The sequence below is a fragment of the Protopterus annectens genome, chromosome 9.part0 (assembly GCF_019279795.1).
Source record: "Protopterus annectens isolate FY-2018-M chromosome 9.part0, PAN1.0, whole genome shotgun sequence".
NCBI lineage: Eukaryota > Metazoa > Chordata > Ceratodontiformes > Protopteridae > Protopterus > Protopterus annectens.
In genome coordinates, this window is record NC_056743.1 from 322562374 (window position 1) to 322588994 (window position 26621).

At 41.3% G+C, this 26621-nt stretch overlaps 1 protein-coding gene across 1 annotated transcript in view; it reads left to right on the forward strand.

Annotated features, from left to right (window-relative positions):
- Positions 1-24208, forward strand: part of ZZEF1 (zinc finger ZZ-type and EF-hand domain containing 1) — a gene marked incomplete in the record, with an annotated part of 3903331 nt that extends 3879123 nt beyond the window's left edge. The window contains 1 exon segment of the mRNA XM_044082903.1: positions 17505-24208. Within this exon segment, the coding sequence (XP_043938838.1) occupies positions 17505-17585 (81 nt within the window).
- Between the last annotated feature and the right edge of the window lie 2413 nt (positions 24209-26621).

Sequence of the window (26621 nt, forward strand, 5' to 3'; positions counted from 1 at the left end):
AAAGGACGGAAGACGCTGTCTGCCGTCGAGTCCGCTTCTCAGCTCCCCAGAGGTCCTTCTCTAAGAACCAAAAGGGACAGAAGAAGATGTGGTTCCGAAGTCGCAGCAGTCCCAACCTGCTCCGGATAACCAGTCCTTCCGTGGCAGAGGAGGACGGGAGGTCGTCGTGCCAGAGGCAGGGGCTCCTGGCAATTTTGGGTCCAGAGAACCCTTCTCTGAGAGACCCACGCAGCAGCCCTGAAGGGTTGCCCGGCTGTCCGTCTCTGGAGGCAGTCGGGCGGTTTCGATGCACCTGACTTCTTGGGAGTCCATAACAACAGACAGTTGGGTGCTTCGACTTATATCCAGAGGATATTCAATACCCCTAATCAAGATTCCCAAATCTCGCAGCCTCCCAGATGTTCCACCCGACCAAAGGGAGGCGGCAGCTATCGAAATCGAGCAGCTGCTAGGAAAAAGAGCCATCCAGCGTCCCCCCAGATCAAGCCGGTTTAGGGTTTTACTCAAGGTTTTTTTGGTGCCAAAGAAGACGGGGGACTTAAGACCAATTTTAGACCTTTCCCTGTTGAACCTGTCAGTAACCAAGCAAAAGTTCCGGATTTTCACCCTGCAATCTATACTCCCCCTCTTGAGGGAGAACGACTGGATGTGTTCCATAGACCTCAAGGATGCGTACTACCACATTCGGATGGACAGACGATCCAGGAGGTTTCTTCGCTTCCGGCTGGGAGCCAGTCATTATCAGTTCAGGGTCCTCCCCTTTGATCTCACCTCAGCCCCCAGGGTGTTTACCAAGGTGTTAGCGGTGGTAGCGGCCCACCTGAGGCTCCAGGGATTACAGGTCTTTCCGTACCTGGGCGACTGGCTCCTGACGGCATCATCAAGGCATCTTCTGTGCTCAGCCAGGGATTACTTCCTTCAACTAGCACCAAGGCTGGGCATCACGATCAACTGGGAGAAATCTTTTCTGAATCCAACTCAAATTATAGATTTCATAGGAGGAAGACTAGACACCAGATCAATGCGAGCCTTCCTCACCCCAGACCGTATCGTCAGCCTGAGGTGTCATGTGACAGCAATCCTTCAACCATCTCCAACTGCAGCTTCGGTCCTGAGGGCCCTAGGTTCTATGGCGGCAGCTATCCCGCTTCTACTTCATGCCCGTTTACGCATGCGGGTTCTTCAATGGACCCTTCAAGTTCAGTGGTCTCCTCTTTGTTCGTCTCTAAACGCTCCGATTGCGGTCAGCAGAGTGTGCAGGGACTCCCTTCTGTGGTGGCTTCTTTCTCCGGAGCCCCTAGCAGGAAGACCTCTTTGCGCGGCATTTCCCCGAGCCACAGTGACCACGGACGCTGCTTGCCAGGGGTGGGGGGGCATTCTGCCGGAAAGATTGTCCAAGGCACGTGGAATCCCACAGAGACGTCATTGCATATAAATGTCCTGGAAATGAGGGCGGTGCTCCTAGCGTTGCAAGCACTTCACCACGTTCTTCCTACAGGGACTATTGCGATTCAGACAGACAACATGTCCGTAGTCTGGTATATCAACAAGCAGGGAGGAACCAGGTCTTACCCACTTTGTCGAGAGGCCATGAGAGTCTGGGAATGGGCAATTTCCACCAAACGCTTTCTGATAGCAACGCACATTCCGGGAAAGTCCAACATCCTTGCGGACAAGCTCAGTCGCACCATCCTTTCTCCACACGAGTGGTCCCTCAATCTTCAAGTAGCGAAGAAGATTTTTGCCGTTTGGGGGCAACCCTGTTGCGATCTTTTTGCTTCTCCCTCAAACGCCAAATGCGACAATTTCTTCGCTCTGCTTCCCCCACCAGGGGAGCTCGAGGATGCTCTGGTGCATGCTTGGCCTCCCGGTCTCCTTTATGCCTACCCTCCACTTCCTCTGATGCAGAGGTTTCTGCAGAAAGCCAACAGTTTGGGGAGCAGAATGATTCTCATTGCCCCATTCTGGCCTCGACAACCTTGGTTCCCCTTCGTATGGTCTCACAAAATCAATCCACCATGGATTCTGGATCCAATTTGGATCTCATCTCTCACCCTCTGGGAATGCCAGTTCCCAATCTGGACCCTGAAGTTGACAGCTTGGCTGCTCCAATTCCAACCTTAATTAGGACTCCTGGTATCTCTTCACCGGTCAAAGCCATTTTGGTGGCTGCTCATAAACCTTCCACCAGACAGGTTTATCAGAGTAAATGGAAGAGGTTCTCTATATGGGCAGGACAGAGAACTGTGGATCCTTTTTCAGCACCTATCTCTGCGGTGCTAGATTTTCTAACAGACCTCTTTCATCAAGGGGCTAGTTCTTCCACGATTAAGGTACAATTGGCGGCTATCTCGCATTATCACATTGGCCAGGACACAGCTCCTTATGACAGCGAAATTATGCAAAACTTTTCTCAAAGGAGTTTTTTGTTAAGGCCTCCAGTCAAGGAGGTTGTACCGCCTTGGGACTTGTCTTTAGTCCTGCAGGCCCTTACTGCTCCTCCCTTGAGCCTGCAGCTTCTGCTGATTTAAAATACCTTTCCTGGAAGACTGCCTTTCTGGTAGCTATCACTTCAGCCAGAAGGGTGTCTGAGCTTCAGGCTCTATGTGTCAAACCGCCTTATCTTTCTTTCTTCCCTGATAGGGTGTGCCTCAGGACCAATCCATCTTTTCTTCCGAAGGTCTCTTCTGAATCCACTATTAACCAGTCAATCAATTTGCCTGTCTTTTTTCCCAAGTATTCAAACAAAGGAGAATACAAATTGCATTCATTGGATGTTCATAGACAATTACGTTTTATATTAACAGGACAGCTGGCCACAGGAAATCAGATCAGCTGTTCGTCTCCTTTGCTAAATTTGCTCTGGGTAAAGCAGTGTCTAAAGTCACTCTTTCTAAATGGATTGCTAATTGCATTCTGCAGGCATATGACACTTCAGGCAGACCTGCTCCTCAGAGGGTTACGGCTCACTCTACTAGGGCAGTTTCTACGTCAGCCGCCTTTAAGTCCCGTGTTTCGTTGGATGATATCTGCGCGGCAGCTACTTGGGCCTCGCCTCATACTTTTATTTCTCATTACAAGGTGGATGTTGTTTCTAGAGGAAGAGCATCCTTTGGCTCAGCGGTGCTCGAACATCCTTCCATGACGGCCCAAGATTCAGGTAGCTAGGGACTCTGTCCCACAGGTTGCAGACGAATGAAGTCTGCCTACTTCAGATTTAGAAGTTATGTACTCACCATAACGTTCCATCTGAGTAGGTGACTTCATTCGGATGCAACCATCCCCCCCTCCATCCCCCTGACCTTTATAGAGCGAGTATTTATGCTGTTTTAGTATACTGTGGTCAGTATTTTGAGGCAAACTCAATCTGAGGTCAGTCAGGGCTTGGCAAGGGGTTATGGGTAAGAGGGAGGAGCTAGGAGCTCAGAGCCTAAGCTTTTGAATTGCCGGCTCGGATCCGAGATCGGATCCGATACCCACAGGTTGCATCCGAATGAAGTCACCTACTCAGATGGAACGTTATGGTGAGTACATAACTTCTAATTCCCATCAGTATGGAAAATTGCTCACATAATTCCCCCACACAAAGGCGTCAATTCAACAAAGCTCACAAATTATAGACCCATCACCATTCCTTTCTCCACTATCAAAACTCCTTGACAGATGCATCCACTCACAACTTCTCCAATAACTTACTACCAATAATCTTCTAGCCATCTCCCAATATGGCTTCAGACCCTATCACAGTACCACAACTGCTGTTTTCAGCTTCACCAGTACTGTCAACCAACTCAGAAATGAAGGCAAAATAGTTTCTGCAGTCTTCCTGTATATGTCCAAGGCCTTTGATACATTTTCTCACCACAAATTATTAACTGTTCTTTCCAAACTGAACCTTAACCTGTCTGCTCTCTTATTGTTCCAAAGTTATCTAGATAGCCGCCAACAAGCAGTAAAATGGCAGCATGACCTCTTCCCCCCTTCTCCATGTCGCACTAGGAGTCCCTAGAGCTCAGTTTGTAATCCATTATCCTTCAGTGTTTTTACCAATGACCCTAATACTGCTACTGTACTAGCTTCCATTATCCAATATGCAGACGATTCAACAGTTATATGCACCGTACCTACCCTTCAACACCTCCAAGACATAACCCAGAAATCCCTCTCTGAAACTGAGTTATGGCTATCAAACTTACGGCTTATACTCAACCCCCAAAAAAACAAACTCGTGATCTTCCAACCCACTAGACTCTCTACCAACCCACTAGACCCTCACATCCCCCAACCACCTTCTATATTACTGCTGGCAATGACACAAAAATCACTCCTGATCCACAAACAAAATTACTGTGTGTCACAATTAACAATAACCTAAAATTCAACCTACACATATCACAAAAAATTAAGAAGGTTCATAAAAAAATGGGTACTTTATAAAGAAACAAAATATCTAAAATACTTTGAGTAGCTATTGCCAGAACCCACCTCCTGTCAACACTGCTGTATTCCTCCCCAATTCTTGTCAACCTTGAAAAGATGGACTTAAAGAAACTCAAAACATGCTATAACAAAATAGCAAAATTTGCCACAGACTGTCATACCACTGTCACTCCGTAAAAAACTATCCTGGTTAGAACTGCCACAACTGTTATCCTACAATCAACTAACCATGGCACACAAACTACTTTATCAGTCTGAAAAATAAAAAAAACAGCTCTACTAAACATTCTGCAAACCTATTCTACTAACCGCTGCCTATGTTCAACAATTAAATCACTACTACAAATGACCAAATCCACCAACACTGCTCTGGTGATTCACTATATTCTCACCAAGTAGCAAAAACCTGGAATTCGCTTTCTCATACTATTAGAACCACTATCAATACCAGTCAGTTTAAAAAATTCCTTACTGACTCTTGGCTTTGTACCTGTACTAGTCTACCAAAAAAGATATAAAAAAGTCCTGGATGCCACGTAGGTTAAAAAATCTTTATAATGTTCACAAAACACAGAGGATGAGCGCTTTCGTCTAATGACTAGACTTCATCAGATCTGCACATTAGCACATTATTTTGTGTGTGTTCGTCAATGGATTCTAGCTGCTGAATGATCTGTTCTTCAACAGCCCCTGTCCTTTCCAGTCAAACTTACTCAGATATGCAAATGTCATATTTGCTGGTGGGTATAGTCAAAAGACATTTACCTTGGTTGGCTTTTCGTCCTATCTCCCCCATTAGTCACAGTGACAACAGACTCCTTCCAATTGGGGTAGGGAGGCATTACTTGGGAAGGACGGTCCAAGGCACTTGGTCCCCGCAAGAGACCAATTTTGCATATCAGCATTCCTGAAATGAGAGCAGTCCTTTTAGTATTGCAGGCATTTCAAGATGCTCTTCCTCTGGGATCATTGTGATTCAAACCGGCAACACGTCTGTGGTCTGGTACATCAACAGGCAAGAGGGAACCTGATCTTATCTCCTCTAAGAAGCTATGAGAGTGTAACAGTGGGCAATCTCTTCCAACCACTTTTTAGTAGCAAAGGGCATTACAGGGAAATCCAGCGTACTAGTAGACAAACTCAACAGGTACATTCTAATGCCTCATGAGTGGTCTCTGTCAGTCAGTGGCAGAGAAACATTTCCATCACTGGGGGCAACCTGGCTGTGACCTCTTTCAGTCTCCCCACAACAGCAAGTGCAGCAGGTATTTTGCCCTGATCCCCCTTCAGGAGGAGTCAGAGAGATGCTGTAGTCCATATATGGCCCTCTGGTGTTCTTTATACCTATCCCCCAGTACCTCTGATTCCAAAATTTTTATAGAAAGCCAGTCGGTTAAAGAGCTCTGTCATCCTCATTGCCCCTTTTTGGTCTCACCAGGTGTGATTTCTTTTCCTTTGGTCTCATCTTCACTGTACTCCTTGGATACTGGACCCATTATTCCAGCCCTCAAACTAACCTCATGGTTTCTCCATTTCCATTAATAGTCATACAGCCCAGGCTTTCTTCCCCAGTATGCGCCATACTTTTATCTTCACAAAAAGGCTCCACTGACATGATATACAAATGTAAATGGAAAAGATTTTCAGTCTGGCCTCTGGAAAATTTTATTGATGCATTCCCTGCCCCTGTCTCAGCAGTACTAGACTTTCTAGCTTCTCTGTTTAAAGAAGATGCTAGTTTTTCCACGATCAAAGTACTATTGGCAGCCAATTCAAGTTATCATTCAGTGAATAAAAAGTCTTGTTTGGCTGCTTCTGAGTTATGTAAGGCGTTTTTAAAAGGCAGCTTCTTGCTTAGACCTCCAGTGAAAGATCCTTCACCTCACTGGGATTTAACAGTAGTACTTCAAGGTTGGACTCAAAATCCTTTCATGTCATCAAGTCCCTATCCTGAAAAATGGCCTTTTTAGTGGCTATTACTTCAGCCAAAAGGATATCTGAACTCCAGGCTTTTTCGCCGAAAGCCCCTTAACATTATTTTTCATAGAAACAAGGTTACCTTATGGACCAACCCTTCTTTCCTACCAAAAGTGACTTCTGAATCTAACATTAATCGAACCATTCATCTACCAGTCTTCTTTTCAGAATTTTCAAACAAAGGAGAATATGTGCTATACATGTTGGACATGCATAGACAATTACATTTCTACTTTCACAAAACAAAGAAATTCAGGAAAACAGACCAGTTTGTCTGTTTTTTACCTAGTAGTCTGGGATCTCCAATTTCTAAAGTTACATTGATCAAATGGATAACTAACTGCATTTCCTGAATTTATTCTTACCAAAACCACCTAAGGCGCACACAGCTAGATTCATGGCCACTTCATCTGCATTTTGGTCAAGAACTTCCATTGATGATATTTGCGCAGCAGCCACATGGTCCAGTGCTCATACCTATGTTACTCATTATATATGAGACTTAATTTCCAGAAGTAGAGATGCCTTTGGTTCAGCATTTCTCTGGAATATCCCTCCATGAGGGCCATCCAAGATTTATGTAGCTGGGGACTGTGTCCCATACGTTGAGGAAGAATGAAAAGGACACCAGATATAAAAGTTAAGTATTCACCATAACTAGGCATCTGTGTTTTCCATTTTCATTCTTTCTCAACTTTCTCTACTCCTTCTTCCTTCCAATCATCATCTGGAGTGACCTTATGGGTATTTGTTTGGAACCTATAGTTCCAGGTTTGAGCCCTGCTCTAATTTTATTCTCCTCTTCTATATTTTACTTAAATCATTATGGCAGCAAACTCAGTCTGAAGTATTGTGGATTGACTAGGGCATTATTGATAAAGGAAGGAGCTTGAGAGTTGGATCCAAAGTCTGTTATATGCTGTGGAGTTAGATCCAAAGATCTGATCTGTAACTTATATGTTGAGGAAGAATGAAAGTGGACAACACAGATGCCTAGTTATGGTGAGTACATAACTTTTATTTTTCACTTTCACTGTTATTTCCTGATTCAATTTGGTCAGTAAAGACAGACTACTAGCTGCAGGACAAAAAGATTGTTACAGAAATAGTATGAACCTAATAACACTGCATGTGTTCACTTGGGGAAGAAAACAGGACAGGGTCAATGGACGAAACTGGTATTTAAGTAGGCTGAGACTTGAGGTGGGTGATGATGTTTGTAAGTGGGTGGAATGAATTAGTTTGGATTTTTCAGTCCAGATTTCTAAAACTGGAATTGTCCCTTTAAACTGTAACAAACTCCTCCTACAGGTTAGACCACTCACGGAACGCTACAGCACTCAGGTTTGACTCCTAAAATGTACATGTACACACATGCACACAAGTATATTTACATGTTTACATACAACATTTTATATGTACACACGCATTTATTTTCACTTTGACCAGGTTAGTCCCATTATGCCAGTTGCCTCATTTCAGGGGAGACCTGAGGTGGTATTCATAATGACTATGGGAAATTTCACCAGGGTACCTAGGATCTTCCCCTACTCTTTTTGATAATCTGTTATTGTGACAACTTTGAATGTCTAGGAGCAATACTTAAATTCTGTCCCTTATTTTGTATCTTCTTGGTTATTTGGCGTTAACCCTGATTCTTGTACTCCACATTTGAGATGTAGTAATATCCAAAAAATGCTAGGTATCCTTCAGAAAATGCATGTTATTGCCAGTCTTGTTGTCTTGGCAGCTTTGAGAACTGCAGTCAGTTTAGACTTCATAGGTACGTACTAGGCTATCGGCCCTGGGGCCTATACAAGCCCAGCCAAAAGGGTACCCTAGCTTTTGCCACCCAAGAAAATTATTTTCCTGTGCCACTGTCGAGCAGAGCCACAGAGGTGATTCCCAGGGTGAATTTCCTGTTTCCCATCCAATCATCAAGATTTTTCCTGAAGAGTGCTAATGAGGAGCTTTGTTTGATATAGATAGGTAGTTTATTCCAGAGTATGGGAAGTCTCTGGGTCAGGAATCTATCCCTCCGGCATGTTCTGTTTATTGTGGTGACAAGGTTTAGGTCCGTAGAGCAAGTAGCTCGGAGGGATTGGGATTTCTTTAAGTGGAGCATGTCCAACAGCTCTGGGTTTGACATAGCTTTGTATGTTAGGCAGAGATTACCTCCGAGTAGGCGATATGCGATGGAGTAAAGCTGGAGTTTTTTGAGACGGTCTGCGTAAGGCATCTGTTTGAGGCCGGTAATCCTCTTTGTGAGGTATTTCTGCGGCCTTTCCAGTTGTTGTAGATATCTTGTGAGGTACATACCAAAAGGGGCGTTGTACTCTATAATGGGTCTAATGAGTGATGTGTAGAGGGGACCAATGACTTCTTTTTTTCTGGATGAAAAACCTTTTGTGATGAGGTGTGCCATAGTATTACAAGCTAATGCAATATCTGATATTTAAACAACTTTCTAAGCGTCTAGGAACAGTATTAAAACTCTGTGCCTGATTTTGCTTCTTTCTCTTTGGTTGAATATGATGCATGGAAGGTTAAGAAGGAAATTAGCATGGTTCTTTTGCACAAAGACAGCTGCCTGAGCATAAAAGTGGTTGGAATGGACAGATATCTGAAGACAGCTGCTTTCCAACCAGTCATGTGCCTGACCATTTCCATGTTCTAATAGGCAGTTCATGGCGAAAGTTTTTTTTTTTTTTTTTTTTTTTCCATCAAATAACCAAAATTGCAGCATAAAGCCATTTGGTTTGTTCTGCTTACAGTAGATTGCTGAGGAACACACAGAGATGAAAGGAAAATAGATATTTGAAATTATTTTTTCTGGTGTACTAATGAGTAGAAAAATGTATATTTCTTTATAAGTGTAAATGAGAACACTGTTTTTGAACTGCTGTATTTACAGATGCACACTAATGGTGCAGTTTGACTTCATTTCTGTATATGTGAATGCTTGAGAAAATACTGTAAAACATGATTTAAAGCTTGCAACATGCAGTAGTAGTGCAGGTGTGCTTACCAGCATGTATTTTGGGCTGTGGCATTGTTGGTGCCAACCATGGGGTAATGCAGGTCGCTGTGTAGGAGTGAATGAGTCGAGGACATTCTGATAAAGTGAAATGGTTGGTAGAGCTGACTTCTCAACAGAATGTGTAATGTACGTGGCATTGTGCATATGTGTCCATTTGTATGTATATAAAATGGAGCAGCGTTACATTGTCTTCATAAGGGAACATATTTATGCTTTAACTAAAGGTGATTTGTGTAATATACCTTAAAACACAGTGGAGGTGCAGATCATGAAGTTTGTTTTAACTCTGCAGTGCTGCAGGCCTAAAATTAAGGTGTCATGAGTGTGAATGTAAATAACAGTTTACTTATACTGTGAATTAACATGGCAAACACAGTTGAACTGCACCAGAGCAGAGCATGGTATAAATGATGATGCTTCACTCAAGTGCTCTTTACACTAAGGTTATTGTCTGTGTAATCCTTTTATTGCATTAGATGTTAATTTTATAATTGTTCATTAGTATATTTAACTTGAACACATTTCTTATGCTTGTCTAAGATTATTTAATACTGTTTTTGCTATCAGTTGCATTTTAATGGTAATGCCTGATGAATAATGTGGCAGTGCTACTGTAAATAGTCTTATTTTTGTACTTCTGTCTGTCCGCTTTCACTGCTGAAGCTGTTTTCTGTTTGCAATAATCATGCACATATTTGAAGGGATTTACATACTGAGGTGCTAATGTGCAAATTAAAAAATATATATATAGTGTAATGTGTCCTGTTTTGGGGTTTGCTTTCAGAATAGACATGGTACTTGCTTGTGATTTTTTTTGTGTGTCTGTGTGTGAGATACCCTGCAGATGAGTATAATCAATGAAGGTAAAAAAGATAGCAGTGAAAGCTGTAGTATGTTAAACGTGGAGTGTTGGTAGTGGCCAAAAAGTGTGTTATAGAAGAAAAATGTAAACACCCTGCTAAATATTTAATACCATTTGGGGGGAGTGGAAGAGGTGGCGATGTTTTCTGAACTGAGTAAGGCAGTGAGAAGAGAGATGGTTAGGGAGTTAGGAAGAAGAGTTAAAAAAATCTGTTGTGGTAGATGATATGGGTGGTAGCTCTTATTTTTCCAGTAAATTTAAAGAAAAATGTAAATGGACCAGAGAGGGGCCATGTGTATGAGTTGTTTTGAAATGTGGGGTTCAAATTGTTTAGGTTGCTGTGTTTATCATCTTTTTGTGTTTCTTTCTTTTGTATTTTTTTTACAGGTTTATTGATTCACTTATGCAAATTCCATTTAATTTCAGTTCTGTTTACTAAAACAGCATAAGCCAAACATCTTTAGATTGGTCATATCACATCTATGTTTGAGATGCAAGCTTTTGTTTTGGAGAGGGTTTAATTTATGGTGGATAATTATGCAAACTTTTTTGTTTATGGATTCAGTTTTGTGCTGTTGAAGTCATTTAAAAGAAAATTCTCTGGGGTCTTTATTGACAAGTACCATTGGCTCTTCCACCTGAAGCTCGGGCAGATGGAACTGTGTAGATCTGATGTTTTCTTTTCCATCCATCTTCAGCCTGTGGGTTATCAGATCTAACTGGGATCCGATGCATGCCTTTCTTCAGAGACTTTCTGTTTCAAAGCTCCACCTCTTCTACCCATAATACCCCACTCTCCAACACTTACTCCATGTCTCATTTGCTACCTGAAGGGATAGCAGCACAACTGTAAGCCCCATTGAGCAGATCATTAGATAATTTTGGAATATTTTGTCTGCTTTTCCTCTTACATTCTTAGGTGTTTTTCTTAGGTTAGGTGTTATTGCTGAGCTTTTTCTCTCATGTGGAAAAAAAACTAACTCTATTGTGTTTTATAGTGTTAGGTCATTGTTTTCTATAGTGTGCGTCTGCGTCTTGTAGAGTTATAGATAGCTAGGTAGTTAGGTGGATTAGGGTCCTAGTACTTCTATTGTTTTTTTTTCTCTCCTGCTAACCCTTTCTTTCTCCTTAGATTTGTTGTAGATAAGGAAGGGGGGGGGGTTTAAAAAATGCATGGCCTTTGGCTACAAGCTCCCCACACAGGACTCCCATGACTGGTGCATTTATTGGCTGGGAGCTTCTCATTTAGACACAGATTGCAGCATCTGTTTGGGCTTTGGGGCCTGGGCACTGAACAAGTCATCAGCTAAGTTAATACTGAAGGGATTGTTACTCTTGAGTGCCACGTCATCAGCTTTGGTTTCTTCTTCCTTTAAGAAACCTTAGAGGACAGACCAGGAGTATTCTAAGGACTTCAAGGTCCATTAAAAGGAGAAGAGGGATAACAAAAGAGTGGCTTCCCTTTCCACCAGTCAGCCAGACCTGAAAGCCACTGGTCTTCGGCTCCTTCAGTTGCTGTGGCATCTGGGCCGGCTCTGTGTTCTCGGAGCCAGTCCCCATCGGATCAGGCTTTGGAGAAAACTGTTTCCCAGTCTTTCAGTATTCCCGGCCCCTTCTTGGTCAAGGGGCTGGAAATTTCTGTCAGGGTTCATGCCTCGTTTTCACCAGTGACACCTAAAAAGTTTTCTTCGACTTCCTCCCCATCTTCATCTCAGATCTGAGCTCCCCAATATGCTCAGACCCCCAGCACTGGGAGAAGGGTATGACCTGCATCAGTCACTTTGTCGGCTCTGTGTAATCATGTTATAGGTTGTCTTTAGGTGTCAAACTTGGAGCACCTCATGCTCTGCTTTTTGCAGGCCCAGATACATCTAGGACTTCCTGCCTCCTTGGTTCTGGTGCCTGAGGCTTTGGCTTCATTCTTTTCTTTTCCTCCACTGGTCCCTCAGGCACCGGATTTTATGTATTTGACCCTTTTACCACCACCTCAGTTGGCTCTGATGGTTTGGCCTCTTCAGACGTCGACCTCTTCCTTGGCATTCTTGATTCTGGTGATGTTGCAGCTGAACATAGCCCACTGCTGAAAGTTTGGGGCTGGAATTCCAGGGTCGTGTTCAACTTTCCAGATGTTGGAGTCATCCCAGTTTGCCTCAGGTCTCGGTGTTGGGGCTGGTTGGGTCAGGTCATAGAGACCAGCATCTCTTTGGGGTCTGAGGACTTGAGGAGTGTTGGCTGTGGGTGACTGGCATTGGCTATGGCTTTTGACACAATGAAGAGCTTTTTTACCACGCCAGAGACAGAGTGGTGTGCATTCACTGGAAATCTTCTGGACCCACAGATGTCCATTGGGTGGCTCTCAGACAGCTCACCCCTCTAAGACTCCATGTCCCCTACATCCAGGGCCCCTTGACTCTTCCACCCCCCTGAATTTTCCCATCCAGGATGGTCATGGGAAAAGTCTCTTAAAAAAAAGAAGCACTTAAATTTCACTGAGGAATCCCTCACAGATGATACTCACTCACCTTGAGGATGGAGAAGATTGCTGCAAGTCTCACCCATGATGATGCCTCTTTTGGCAATCTTATGGAGCTTCTTTGCCAATGTGGGGGTTGGACTGCCAAAGCAGCTTCTCCATTCTCCGGAGGAGTCAGTATTTTTAGAGGCCTTTGGCACAGGCCCAGCCATGTCCTGGGTGATTCCCCCTTCGGATGCACTGATTGATTTGGTATCCTGGTGGGCGTGAAGAAATCCAGATCTGGTGGAACCAATCCCCTGACTGAATCTTGGCCCCACCTAAGGAGCGATTGACTGGAGTAAGTGGCTAGCTATTGATGCCATCATGGTGGTGGTGGTAACCAGAAAGGACATTTCAAAGGAGAGCTCCTCTGTCCATTCCCCAAACACGGAGTCTAGGGCTTTGGACTGTCTAGGAAAGCATACTTATGCTTCAGTGACCTTTGTGCTTAGAGTGCTAAAACAAGTTGACACATTTGACAAGACTTCAACATGACCTCGTGTCAGAAGTGTCAAAAGTGGTACAGACACAACAGCCCTTGGGGATCCAGAAAATACTGGAGGTCCAGCTGTCAACAACCCAGTCAGTTACAAATATGTCTATGTGCTTGATTTCAAATGTGGCTGATGGCATATATCATGCAGTGGGCACTAGCATTGCCATGCACTGGCAGACCTGGATGCAGTTATGTAATTTTGCAGACTGCTTTATGGTGTCCTTTGTCAATGCGTCCTTTTTGCAGTTCCTCCTTGTTTGGCCCAAAGATCAAAGTGACGCTTACTAGGAGCAGGTAGAATGAAAAGGCGACTTGCCACCTCGCAGCAGTCCTTTTCCAGGAATCAGAAGGGGGCAAGTGGCTGTCTTTTCACAAGTCACAGCAGTCTTTTTAAGATGTTCCAAGTGGAGGGGCCCCTTGTGGCAGGGAGCAGCCAGACTGAATGCCGCTCAACTGGCAGTGGCAGTCTGCAGCATCAATGCTTCTGTGTAGCATTATCAGTGCAGCTTTTTTGGAGTACCTGAAAAGTTGCCCAACTCTCTCACTCTGGAGGCAGTCTGAGTTTCCTTGGTCCTCCACCCAAAGCTTTGGAAGCCCGCTGATCTGACACCTGGGTGTTGAGAGTCATATCCAGAAGTTATATGATACCATTTTTGTTTTCTCCGAAAGGTTCAAGGAAATCTCTTCCAGACGTGCTGCCCCATCAGAGAAGAAAAGCAAAACTCAGGATTCAGAAATTGCTGAGGAACCGAGTTGTCCAAGAAGTCCCACCAGAGGTGAGGGTCCAGGTCTGTTCAGGATTCTTTTTCATGCCAAAGATAAACAAGGACCTCAGAACAATTTTGGATCTAAGCAGACTGAACCAGTATGTCAAACAGACCAAGTTCCATATGGTCACAGTACAGTCCATTCTCTCTCTTTTGAAGAAAGGACTGGATGTGATTGATCAATCTCAAGGATGCCTGCCATCAGATCAAGATTGCAAGGCATTCCAGGAGATTTCTGTGCTTCCTTCTGGGTGCCAGTCATTATCAAGTCCAAACAGCGTCCTTTGGTTTCACCACAGTCTCCTGGATATTCACAAAATACACGGCTGTTGTGACTGCAGGGATGCCAGATGTTTCCATACCTGGATGATTGGCTCCTCACTACCCCTGCAATGCATCATTGATCAGAGTGCAGAAATCTCAGTCAGCAAAACTTCCACATCACAGACTAAATTCTCTTCATGCAGAGGCTTTTCTTTTTATCCGATCCCACATACCTATCCCACAAACCTCCAGAATCTCAGGTCTTGAGGCTGTTGGGCCTCATGGCTGCATCAATTCGTCTGTTGCCTCTGGTGAGGTACCGCATATGAATTTTACATTGGATGTTAACAGCTCCTTGGTCAAATGTAACATACCTCATGGATTTACCAGTGTCTATTACAAACATTTGTTGGACTCCGGTACAGTGGTTGTTAGAGTCCGCTCTCATGGCTGCCAGGCAACCCTTAATTATTTTCCAGTCTCAACCTGGGGGAGGGGACATTTCAGAGGGAAGACTGTTCATGGAATGTGGTCTTCTGTCAAGGCCAATCCTCACATCAGTGTCTCAGAAATGACAGTGGTCCACCTTGCATTGCAGGAACTTCTCCCTAGGGGCATGGTTTTGGTTCATTTAGACAATATACTATTGGTCTGGTACCTAAACAAGCAGGGAGGAAATCCATTTGTATCTTCTTTGTTGTGAGGCCATGAGGGAGTGGTAGTGGGTAATCTCCTCTCAACATTTTCTGATGACAATGCACATCCTGGGGAAGTCCGACATCTGGGCAGATAGTTTGAGCAGGAACATTCTTTTTATGAATGATCCCTGAATCTGGTGTAGCTCACATTTTCTTATGCTGGGGCACCCCTTGCTGTGGTCTCCTTTCCATGCAGTCCAACATGAAGTGCAGCAGTTTTTACATCCTAGTCCCCCCCCCCCCCCAAGGGACAGTCACCAAGGGACTCTCTTGGCCCCTGGGTCTCCTTTATGCATATCCAATCACCCCCCCCCCCATGGTGAAATTTCTTCAGAAAGCAGCTCTTTGCAGAGCAGCAGGGATTCTTGTTGCTCCATTCTGGCCCAATAGGTCTGGTTCCCTTTCCTGTGGCCTCATTTTTGGCATCCACCCTGGGTGCCTGACCCAGTTCTGCCATTGATTTAAGACCCAGTGGGAATTGCTTCTCCCAGTTTTCATACCATCAAGTTAACCGCATGGTTTCTCCATGTTCTTTGATGGCCAGGATTCCCGAGCTCTCTGATAGAGCTGTTAATATTTTGTCTTCTTCTCAGAAGCCTTCTGCACAGAAGATTTATACTAGTAAATGGAAATGCTTCATAATTTGGGCTTCTTTTAGGGATCTAGTACCTTTCTCAGCTCCTTTGGATGATATCCTTGATTTTCTCTCTCGGCTTGTTTCATTCAAGGTTGACCTATTCAACCATCAAGGTACAGCAGACTGCTGTCTGTATCTTCCACTTTGGCAGGGATAACATTCCAGTGGCATCTCTCAGAATTTCCAAGGCTTTTTTGAGGGGTATGTTCTTATTATGCCCTCCAGTTCAGGATCCCATACCTCCCTGATATTTGGCTTTTTGTTTCAGTCTTGGCCTGTCCTCATTTTGAGCCCTCTGCTTCCATTTCTGTGAAGTTGTTGTGGAAAACCATCTTCCTGGTGGATGTTATGCCAGCCAGGCAAGTTTGATTTGCAGGCTCTGTCTTCTGTTCCTTTGTACTTGATTTGTATTTGTTTATTTTTTACAAGGACAGAGTTACCCTTAGGACTAATCCCTCCTTTTTTTTCCAAAGGTGGCTTCTAAATCCACCTTGATCTAATGTATTCACTTGCCCTTATTTTTTTCCAACTTTACTAATAAAGGTAAATATTGGTTGCATTGTTTAGAATTTCATAGACAGATGAAGTTCTGCCTGGACAGCACCAAAGCTTTTAGAGAAATGCAGCAGTTTTTTGTTTCCTTTTCCAAGGCCAGGCTAGGCAGACCAGTGTTGAAAAGTACCCTAGCCAATTGGCTGTCTGATTTCATTTGTCTTGTGTATAATTTGAAGGGAAGGTATTTGTATAGAAAATATAATGGTCATCACCAGGCAATAGCAACTTCCACTGCTTTTTTCTCCAGAGTCTTCATTGATGACATTTGTGCAGCGGTTACTTGGGCTAGTAATCTTACTTTTGTATCCCATTATAAACTGGATGTTTAATCGTGGTCCAGGACCTCTTTTGGTTCCACCAGTCTGAGGAATGTTCTCTCCTAGAGCCTCACTAGGAAGCTAAACATATGGGAACTCTGTCCCACATGTTGAAGATGAACAGAAAAGACAACATCAGATATGAAAATTATTTACTTACTATAACAATAGATCTGTATTGTCTGTTGCTGTCCTCTTCATCCATCCCTCCTGCCTATCCCCCTCCTGGTGGGGTTTATTTGCCAAGTGGCGAAGTTCCCTCCTTTGGAGTCTGGTAGTATGATCCTGGTTTAGCTGTTTCTGGGGGTATGAAAAGTGGTTTCTGGGACAAACTCGATGTGAGGTTAGTGTGGAAGAGTGGGATATTATGGGTAGAGGAGCCAGAGGTCTGGAAATGCAAGTCTCTGAAGAAAGGCCAGCATCGGAACCATGTTGGATCAGAAAACCACAAATTGAAGAGGACGGAAACAAACAACACTGCTGTATCATTATGGTAAGTACTTAACTATCATTTTAACAGACCAGAAGAGCTGTATCCTATTCCCTACTGTGCTGTTGTCATTATTGGACAGTAAGTCAAAACACATGATGTGGAGAAAGAATGCTCACTATTCTGATCGTATTGACATCAAAGCCAAGTGTGTGCTGCATGCTGAATTTCCAGTACTGTTATATTCTGATAGCATCAGTCTGCCACCAGTGATCACAAACTGATGTTTTCTGTGGCTGTTCTTTGAAGATTATACATGATTTGACATTTTACAAGAAGTAGCATACATAGTGCTTTGTTTTCATAATCATAAAGAAAGTATATTTTATTTATTGAAAGCTCCCTTTAAAGTAGTTACTGTAGTTTCTCCTGATTGAAAAAGCATTATCTGTTGAAAAAAATGCTTCTGATTAATCATACTGTAATTTCCCCATTTCTTTTTTCAGGCAGTTAAAAGTATTGCTGCTATCAGCCTTGCTATAGACTACGAGAACAAAGCCACTGAGTTGTTGAGTGCATCATCCTGACTTTTACTTGGACCTGCTGTAAATGGCAAGGCTGGTAATTGTGCCTTTGAGCATGCTGTTGGCTGAGTCCTGTGACTGGTGGTTCCTGCATATGAGAATTCAATGTCAGTGAAACATTACAAGTTGCACCACCCTCTTCTACTGGACTTATATTCACTGATGATCTTTTGTGACAAAATATAATCAAGGCAAATTTTTTAACTCTGTCCCGTCCCCATCCCACCCTCCAAACAGTAGGTACTGGCAGTGAAATTAGACTAAAAAAAAAATATATATATATATATATATATATATATATATATATATATATATATATAAATAATGAGGGCAAGTGCACTGAGCATTTTACACAACTTTCTAAAACAATCTAGTTTCTTTTTTGTAAAACCACTACTATCATTTTTGACACATGGAAATACAGTAACACATTCCAAAATATTATATTCTGTACATATTGAAAGTAAGGCTTTTCTCAGTAAAATAGGGCATATCTATATATTCTAGATCTGATAAAATGCAGGTTCCCTCTAAATGGAGGGTGTTGGTCTTCTCTGCAGCATGTCTAAGGATCTCTCATTTTTGTGTAAGAGAACACATGGCCATTGTGTAAGCATTGTGTCAGCAGCATTTTCTTAACCAAAGAGACTTTACACCACCTGTCACTGTCTATTGAAGTACTCATCTGCTGGCTGAAATGGCAGAGTGATGGTACAGCCATTAAGGCACTGTATTCTTTGACATAATTTAAGCAACTACCTCTTTCCCCTTTCAAAGCTGCATTCCACATACCATAAACTGACAAAGAATATAATTTAAGTGTTGAAATGTTGTATAACAGCTCTTGTGATGCCTTCCTTCACTGTTTTGGGTTGTTACTGAACGTGTTTTATTGCATGTTCAGCCATCAGAGGTTAGTGCACTCTATGCAAAATGAAGCATGTGTTCCATACAGTCTATGATGGTCTGCATTGATTGACTGATTGATCACCATCTAAATATGTACATGAAAATATTTAATGCATTGTTTTGGTTCATTACATTTTACATTACAGAATTTTGCTGTCAGAGGTTATTAATGAGTTTTTTTTTTCTATTTCATTGTAGGCAGTGATGCAGGTAATCTAAAATTATTTTGTTATATATTGCTGAAACGACACTATCAAAAGTGCTGTTTATTTAAAAAGTATATATAATATATAAGAATCAGTAAATAAAAGTGCTAAAATTTTGTTTGGAACATTTTTAAATGCTTTTGTCCTTGGCTGTGTGTCAAGACAGTTTTAAGTGTATAAAGATTGTTTCAATTCATTTTAGCTGATTAAAGCCTTACTAGTTTGTGCAGAAATGTTCTGTATTATCAGTTAATGTTGCTTTTCAAATTCAGACTCCATAGCTGTATTCTTGAAGTGGCTTCTTGCACACAATGCTGGCTGTTACTTCCTCTGGTGTAGTGTTCTGCCAGCATATGCAGACATTGCTTCTTCCTTAGACATGACTACAGCTTTGCTGTGTCATTTGTTAATGACTGTCAAGATTGTTTGCTTTGAAATTGCATCCCAGATGATGTCTTAGTGTGCTGAGTAGAAAGCACCTTTGGTGCCTTTGAGAGATTTTCATGAAAAATTAGTAGAAGTCTTTTGCAAAATAGACCTTGATTCCTGCCAGTTGAAATCCTATGCCTAGCTCAGAGCCCATTTTTGCCTGACAAAGTACAACTATCATTGGCTGTCAGAGAAGCAAACTAATCATAGGTAATTAGAAATATATATGAGGAAGATAGCTTTTTTTTCAGAAGGCTGTACAGAGGGTCTATATAATTTAACTAAAAAAACTTGTATTACAAAACCCAAACGATCTCATGATGGGTCTAGTCACTTTCAGCATGTCTAAGCTTTAAGTTAATAATTCTTATGAATTAGTACTGTTTACATGTTAATTTCAGACATGCTTCTATCATGGTTCTTCATTTTTGTAGTGTGACTCTGCTTTGCCACGTAGTTTAACAAAGATATCTACTCTCAGGTCACAAAAACTATTCAGGTTGTCTGATAACAGTAAGTGTCATTTTTGCAAGCATCAACGTGTGACATTGTATTATATTGTCTGTGTTTTGCTCCAAAGAGTCTTGATGTATTGTTATTTATAAGTGCCTTATCATCCCTAACGAAATCAGGATTTTATGTTGTGTTCTGAAAGTAAAAATGAAGATTAACAAAGTAAAGCATTTTAAAATGAGTTTTTATTCAGAATTCCAAAGTGGTTCTCTGTAAGAGTACAGGGTTACAGCTTTGATAATTCTAAGCTGCCCATCTCTTTTTCTACAGTTTAATATGTTGACTTTTCTCAGGTTTTGGCTTATAAACTAACAATTCATTTTTAACTAATTTTTTGTAAAGATATACTTTGAGCTAGGGCTGCTTTTTTAGATTTGTTACAGAAGCAGGGTCACGTCTGATTTTATTTTGGGATGCAGATGTAGTTGTCATGGTTTTGATGCGCTGAGCTTTCTGTGATAGCTCTTTAAGTCATGCTGGTAATTTAATAAATGAGGAAAATGCTTTTTGTTTGTGTATTCCCTGACTCCCTCCCACCCCCACCATCATTTTTAATAAAGAAAATAGCACTGTCTTAAAATGTTTTGATTGCGAGGAGCAGACAAATTGTCCATGTTGAACAGGCAAATTAATACATCTGCTAGCATACTTCTGAAGTCCAACATTGAGGTATGTGACTCATATGAGGTGAGAAGGTAGAGACCAATTACATTTTAAACTATAAATACTTTAAATGATTTTTAATGTTTTATTAACTACAAACAAAGATTAGTGAATGTAATGATACTGTGTTTTGCACTTTGTTTCAAGTTTGATCACGTGGATGTGCCTAGTTTGTAACACATTGCACTACATTTTTTTAAGTCATCCTAAACAGTTTGCTCAATGCTTCCCCTTTTTGCGCCCCTTCCAGGGTGAGAGCTAGGCATCTCCCATACTGGACGAAAGACAAGCGCCCCATTTTTTTCCCACCTGAGGGACTTTATTAAACGCATTCAGTCCCCTGGAAAGTCATTAGGGAATGAACCAGATACTGATCCCATAAAGGTCTTGTGAACTCAGTGGAGGGTACTGGTATACATTCATTTGATCGGCCGGTGGATGGCCGATCGTAAAATGTTCAAAAGCAGTGCAGCAAATTCTCATAATTGCGAACGCAATTGCTGCGTAACGCAAAATACCCCCCTTCCTTTGACCCATTGTAGCACTTATTTAGGTGGTAGAGCAGTTGGAAATGTCGCATTCGGTGTTTTGTAAGATATTCTGACCGTTTGCCACTGAGAAATTCGACATTTACAGTCGGTGTTATACCCAATTGAGGAAGGTTTGGTCGCTCAAATGAGTGTATTCTGAGGCTACTACATTGGGGGAGGAGAGAGTTGTGCTTCCATATATTCCTACTGCCTCAACTCATCAGTGCACACACCATTGCAACAGCACAGGCTTGCATGACTTTTTTTTCCACAGATGATTGCCCATCTACTCTATATGTTGCTAAAGTGGCAGGCATAGCTGTCTCCTTCCACCTGGTATAGGGTGCTCAGTCTCATTTGTGTGCTGCTAGCCAAACAGGCTGCATGTATTATAGGACTTCATCCCTCTCTGTCACTGGGCCAGGCTTCAAGTTTTATATGAAAACGTTGTGAAATGTGTCCTCCAACCATATTACAAACCTGAGCATGTATTTATACATCTTTTCCTCTCTACGCTGTAGTATTTTTGTTTTCTGAACTGCAGCAGTTAAGATAGGGCAGACATTTAGCTGCTGTTTCCTACTTATTTCTCGTAAATAAAACTGAACTAGTGAAAGCGGCAGCAATCAGGAATATAAATTCAACTTAAAAGGAATAGGGAATAGGGCAGTAGAATTTCAACAAGGAATTTTGAACCACTCTATTATTGCAGTACCTGAGTGCTACCTTATTTGTGGATCATTTTAATTCATATGCAGTATATTTTTTGTTATGAATAATGGATGGTAACAAAACAAAAATGAAAATGCATATAGCCAAAGAAATATGCAAATTGCCGGAGGAGGAAGAAATGGACATAGTAAAGTAACTAATATGACAGCCAGTACCACTGATGGATTAGTTAAACACCCCTAAGAAAACTTTAAATTTATCACTTAGTAAATATGTGCCACTGTGGCGGTTAAATTGTTGGCTTTACTTAACTGTTTGTGCTTTGCAAGTGTAACTGTTCAGTGTCTACTTGTTTTATTTTACTTGTACATGAAATTATCTGAAAGTTAAGAACAAGACACTGATCAGTTCACTGTCTCTGTGTTTGCAGTTTGCAAATATGAGCTGATTTAGTTTGAAAGCATTACAAGGTAGTCATGAAGCTAAAGATTTCCTTTGACTGTTTTGAGTCAAGGTTCTCATCTGTGATATGTATAATAAATCTATATATACTTTTACACTCAAAATACAGATTATAGATGCATACTCCATCATCTGCGCTTTCCTCATCTCTCTCAACAAGTAAACCCTTTGATTGTGAAAGAGGGCTCCTAATGTTTTTGTATTTAGTTTGTGTTTTGTTTGTACGCACGACTTCTGATGTGCGTATTAGTATTCTAAGAAAAAAAAATCTTTTAAATATGCACCAACAATCCTTGGTTTACTTGGAAATTCACTGTTGTATTTTTAAATCACTGTGCATCAACCATGTATGCAAAGCATTTAACGTTTTCCTGAGTCCCATTTTCTTCCATATTATATATTATAAAGCAATATTCTATGATTTCTCTTTCCATGTCATGTGTTGTACAGTATGCTTGTCTCTGCTCTTACTAAGCAAGGTATGCTATGATGCGTTGGCATTTTTCATGATCATCCCATGAAAATGCTATATAGTTAAGAGTCTTCCTCAGTGTCAGAGATAAATATCTGTTTTGTCCTTTGTTGACCAGGTAAACCCATTATGTGCAATTGCCTTTCTTCAGGGATGACCCTGTTTTGCTCTCTAGTTAACTAATTTGCTCGGAGTCACACCTTATTTGTGAGTTTGTACTGCTGTTTGTGTTCAGTTTTGCTTTTCTTTGTACACTTCAAATGTTCAAGATAGTATTTTGAAGAATAACTTTTATTTTGTCTTCATTTCTACATTCACTGGATTTAAGTGGAAACTGTTGGATTAAAACTTATACTTAAAATAACTACAAGTTGTATCTAGTTAATAGTTCCTCAAATTAAACCACTTGGCCATTTTGCCAACACTGAAATATTTGTCAGAATCTTTTTCCATGCTGCTTATTTATTTATTTCTTTGTGTCTATATCAAAACAGCGAACGCTATTCTGTCGAACTATAAAGTTCGAAAGCCAAAAATGTCGAAGTCACGAATCAGCTAATTTTTTCCCCAAGGAAAAAATTTGCTGCTCCAAAATATATATATATATATATATATATATATATATATATATACACACACACACACACAAATTGGGGGGCTTCTCCCCCCACACCCCCGATGTGGGGTTATGTTTCCCCCACACACACCCAACTTAAGTATACAAACTCCGAGATCGCACCACAGTAGACAAAACAGCGAAGTCCCGAGAAAGGCCCAATCGCTGGTCCGTGACTTTGACATTCTCAGCTTTAGAACTTTGCAGTTCGACAGAAGAGCGTTTGCTATTTTCAATGTTCGCTCTTCTGATAGGGAACCATTTCTTTAAATAAGGAAGGCATTGGTAACTTACTGACTTAGTTTCTATCTGCCCTGTGTGCTTTTTGTAATGTTTGGCACTTTAAAGCTGGTTAAAACAAAGTTGGAAGACTGTTTAGAAGTGGAATTGATAAGATGTAAATTTCTTTCTAGTTGTTATCTTTGAATATTTAATATCTGTTGTCCAAATACAGTTTTATATGTCATTTAGGGATTTGTAGTTGCCATATGGCCAGTTTTGTTTGGGAGCAGAACATAGGGAGATAGATTTTGTCTGCACTCCATTACAAAGCCAATTAATTGTTCTACGTTGTCATCATTAGGAATGGCATATTTATCACTGTTTCACAGACAGTGTTAAGACAACCCATAAATTACCTGTACAGAGGAGTGGAAAGAAGCAAAGCTGCCAACTTAACATCCCAGTCTGCAGCAGCCTATTTGGATTTGCTTCAGTCAAAATAATAAACATTTGTCAAGAGTCAGTGCACTTCAATGCATGCTTATCTGTAGCTGATTTGGGGTGTAGGTAGCTGGATTGATTGTAACTTGGCAAAAACTGCACTTACAAATTTTGACAGCCAGCATCAAGTACATTAATAATTTTTTCCTAACCCACAATTGTGGCGTGAACTCACACATGATTATGTCAATTAAGGGACTGTGTCATCTGTATGGATATATGTGGGGGCAGATAAACAGTTTTGTTTATTGGTCAGTGTGTAATTTTGGCCATCTTACAATCGGTCTACCTAGACTCATTGATTTGCACTAGTTTAATGTGTTTATACTCATTGTTTCTATTTGTTAAACTGTTTTATGTACCTGACTTGGTGTAAGGCACCTTGACTTTGAAAGATGCCAGATGAATAAAAGTCTAACATGCATTACAAATCAACAGTGTTTGTATATTGGATACGGTTTACATCAACTATGCATACTTGGACATGTCATTCATTTTTTAAGTTTTTTTCTTGCTTTCTTCTGTTTAGATTGGCCACTTTACTGGAAACTGCATGCTTATTTTACGTCTTTGATTAGCACAGGGCCTTTTAATGGTGCTTTTATTGAGCCGTAACTGTCCTGTGTGTGTGTTTCATTTGGTAATTAAACTTTTGTATTATCTGCTTACCACTTGCAGCATTAATCCTAGATTTATTAGATTATTTATTTCCTTGTTTGATTTTTTTTTTTTTTTGCCTGTAATGCTTCAGTAAATTACGTGTGCTTCTTTACTTGTCTTAAATTTGCGAATGCATTAATTTCATAATGAAAATGGAGATTTTACAGTTTTTTTAAGAAACACCATTTTGAGATACGCTGTCTGCTTCCTTGCCATTAACAACAGGGATTCTTGTTTTGCGTTATGCGTAGCTGACATTTTGTACAGCTAAATAATGCAACTTTGAACCATCAGGTAGCTGTGTATTGTGGTGTTAATGATTTGGCTAGGGGTAAAACCAAGATATGGAGTTGATCAGTATGCATCACTGCTGAATGTACTTGACTGAGAGAAATATGTATTATTTAAATGTTGTAGCAGACAGTATCATTTCACTTCATAAGCTTCAAAAATCCAGCTGCTTCATTAGTTTAATGGCAGAGCAACCCGAGCAGTGATCCAAAGGGTCCAAGTTCAAATCATAGCTGAAGCTTGTACTACTTTTGTGCTATGTCATAGAGCCAAGGAGCATGCGTTTCCAAGAACTTCAAATCTGTCTAGCAGTTTGTATGGATTTTCTTTCACGTAGTTAGTTGATGTACTCTTTCTTTACTAATCTTTTTTTCTGATTGCCTCACTAAGGCAGGAAATGGTATAGTTAAGACCAATTCATGACAAGTTTACAGGACCACTATGGAGCAAAAAATTAAAAAAAACAAAAACAAAAAAACACTTGATCTGATGATGTCATTAGCATTCTTCCTCAACTTGCAGGTCTCTGATGTGATCCTCAGATACGACTTGGCTGCTTTCCAAGCTGAGAGATCGAAGCTCGAGCACTTCCCATTCTACCCATAATGCCTCATTCACCCAGTCTGCCTCAGATCTTGTTTGCCACTCGTAGATTATGCTAGAGGTTTTCATAGCTCCAGAGCTCCTCCAGTTTCTGAGAGATTTATTTCGGACCAGCAAGTTAAACTACTCTTTAGCTTCTTTCCTATCATCTTCTCTCCTACCCAGTCTCGTACTTACCTGTTCTCTGTTCCTTCCTTTCTATTAACCAGGTTTCTTTCTGACAGCTTTCTCACCTACTCCCATTTCTTTTCCTTCCAAAAAAAAAAAAAAAGAGTTCCCTTTCATCTTCTCTCTTTCTCTTCCTTTCCTTCTGTTATGAAGTCCAAGTGTGATCCTAAATCAGGCAAACCTTTAGGATATGTTGTTGTTCTCATTCTTCCTCACTGATGAGTTACAGATCCAGTCTTCGGATTCGAGACTGCTGCATTTTCCACACTTCAGATCTTAATCTCGAGCTCCTCCCTCTTACCATAATGCACCACACCACCTCTAACTCCTCAGATCTCATTTGCTACCAGACTGATAAGACAGATGTTTCTGTAGTCTTAAGCTGTAAGGATTTTATTTTTCTTGTATCTTCTTTTTAGATAACTAGTGTTTGAGAGAGAGTCCCTTCCTCCCTCTAGGTTTTCTTTTTTAGTGCTGGTAAAAATTCACACCTGGTATGTCACTGCTCTCCATTTGACACAGGCAGTCTGTTAATTGCTCTTTTCCCAGGCCCTTGTTTACAAATGTCCTAACATCCTTTCTTATACTTATCAAGAATTTCAGAACTTGCAAGGTGTTTGGTATGCTTGGCTAGTCTTTAAAAGCCTTTTTGGTCATTAGCCTATTGAACTTCTATGAACCAATGAGCCTAAGACTTGGACTTCAGGTCGATCCACCCTGGCAAGCCTCCAGATGGATGCACTCCTCTTCGTTAAGTTTCTTTGCTGAAGAGAGGGGCTCTCAGGGGTTTTTCTCTTCCTGGTGGTGCTCCCTTCCTTGTCCCTGTCAGAAACTGGTGATCTGTTTCACAGTACTGGAGATGATTTCCAAACCATGCATGTTCTTTCCCCCTCCCCATGTTCAAGACTTCAGATTCACAGTGGCTTCCTAACAATTTTCTAGTTCTTCATTAGATCTCCCCAATCAACTGTTGCGTTCTCCATTCCAAACTCTTTGGGTATCCCTTTAGAACAACATAGTTAAATGCCTCCCCCAATGACCTTTCCTTCCTTAGAATAGCATTGAATTACCAGCTCATCTGCTGCTATTACAATAGAGAAATAAAACCCAGTATGACACCAG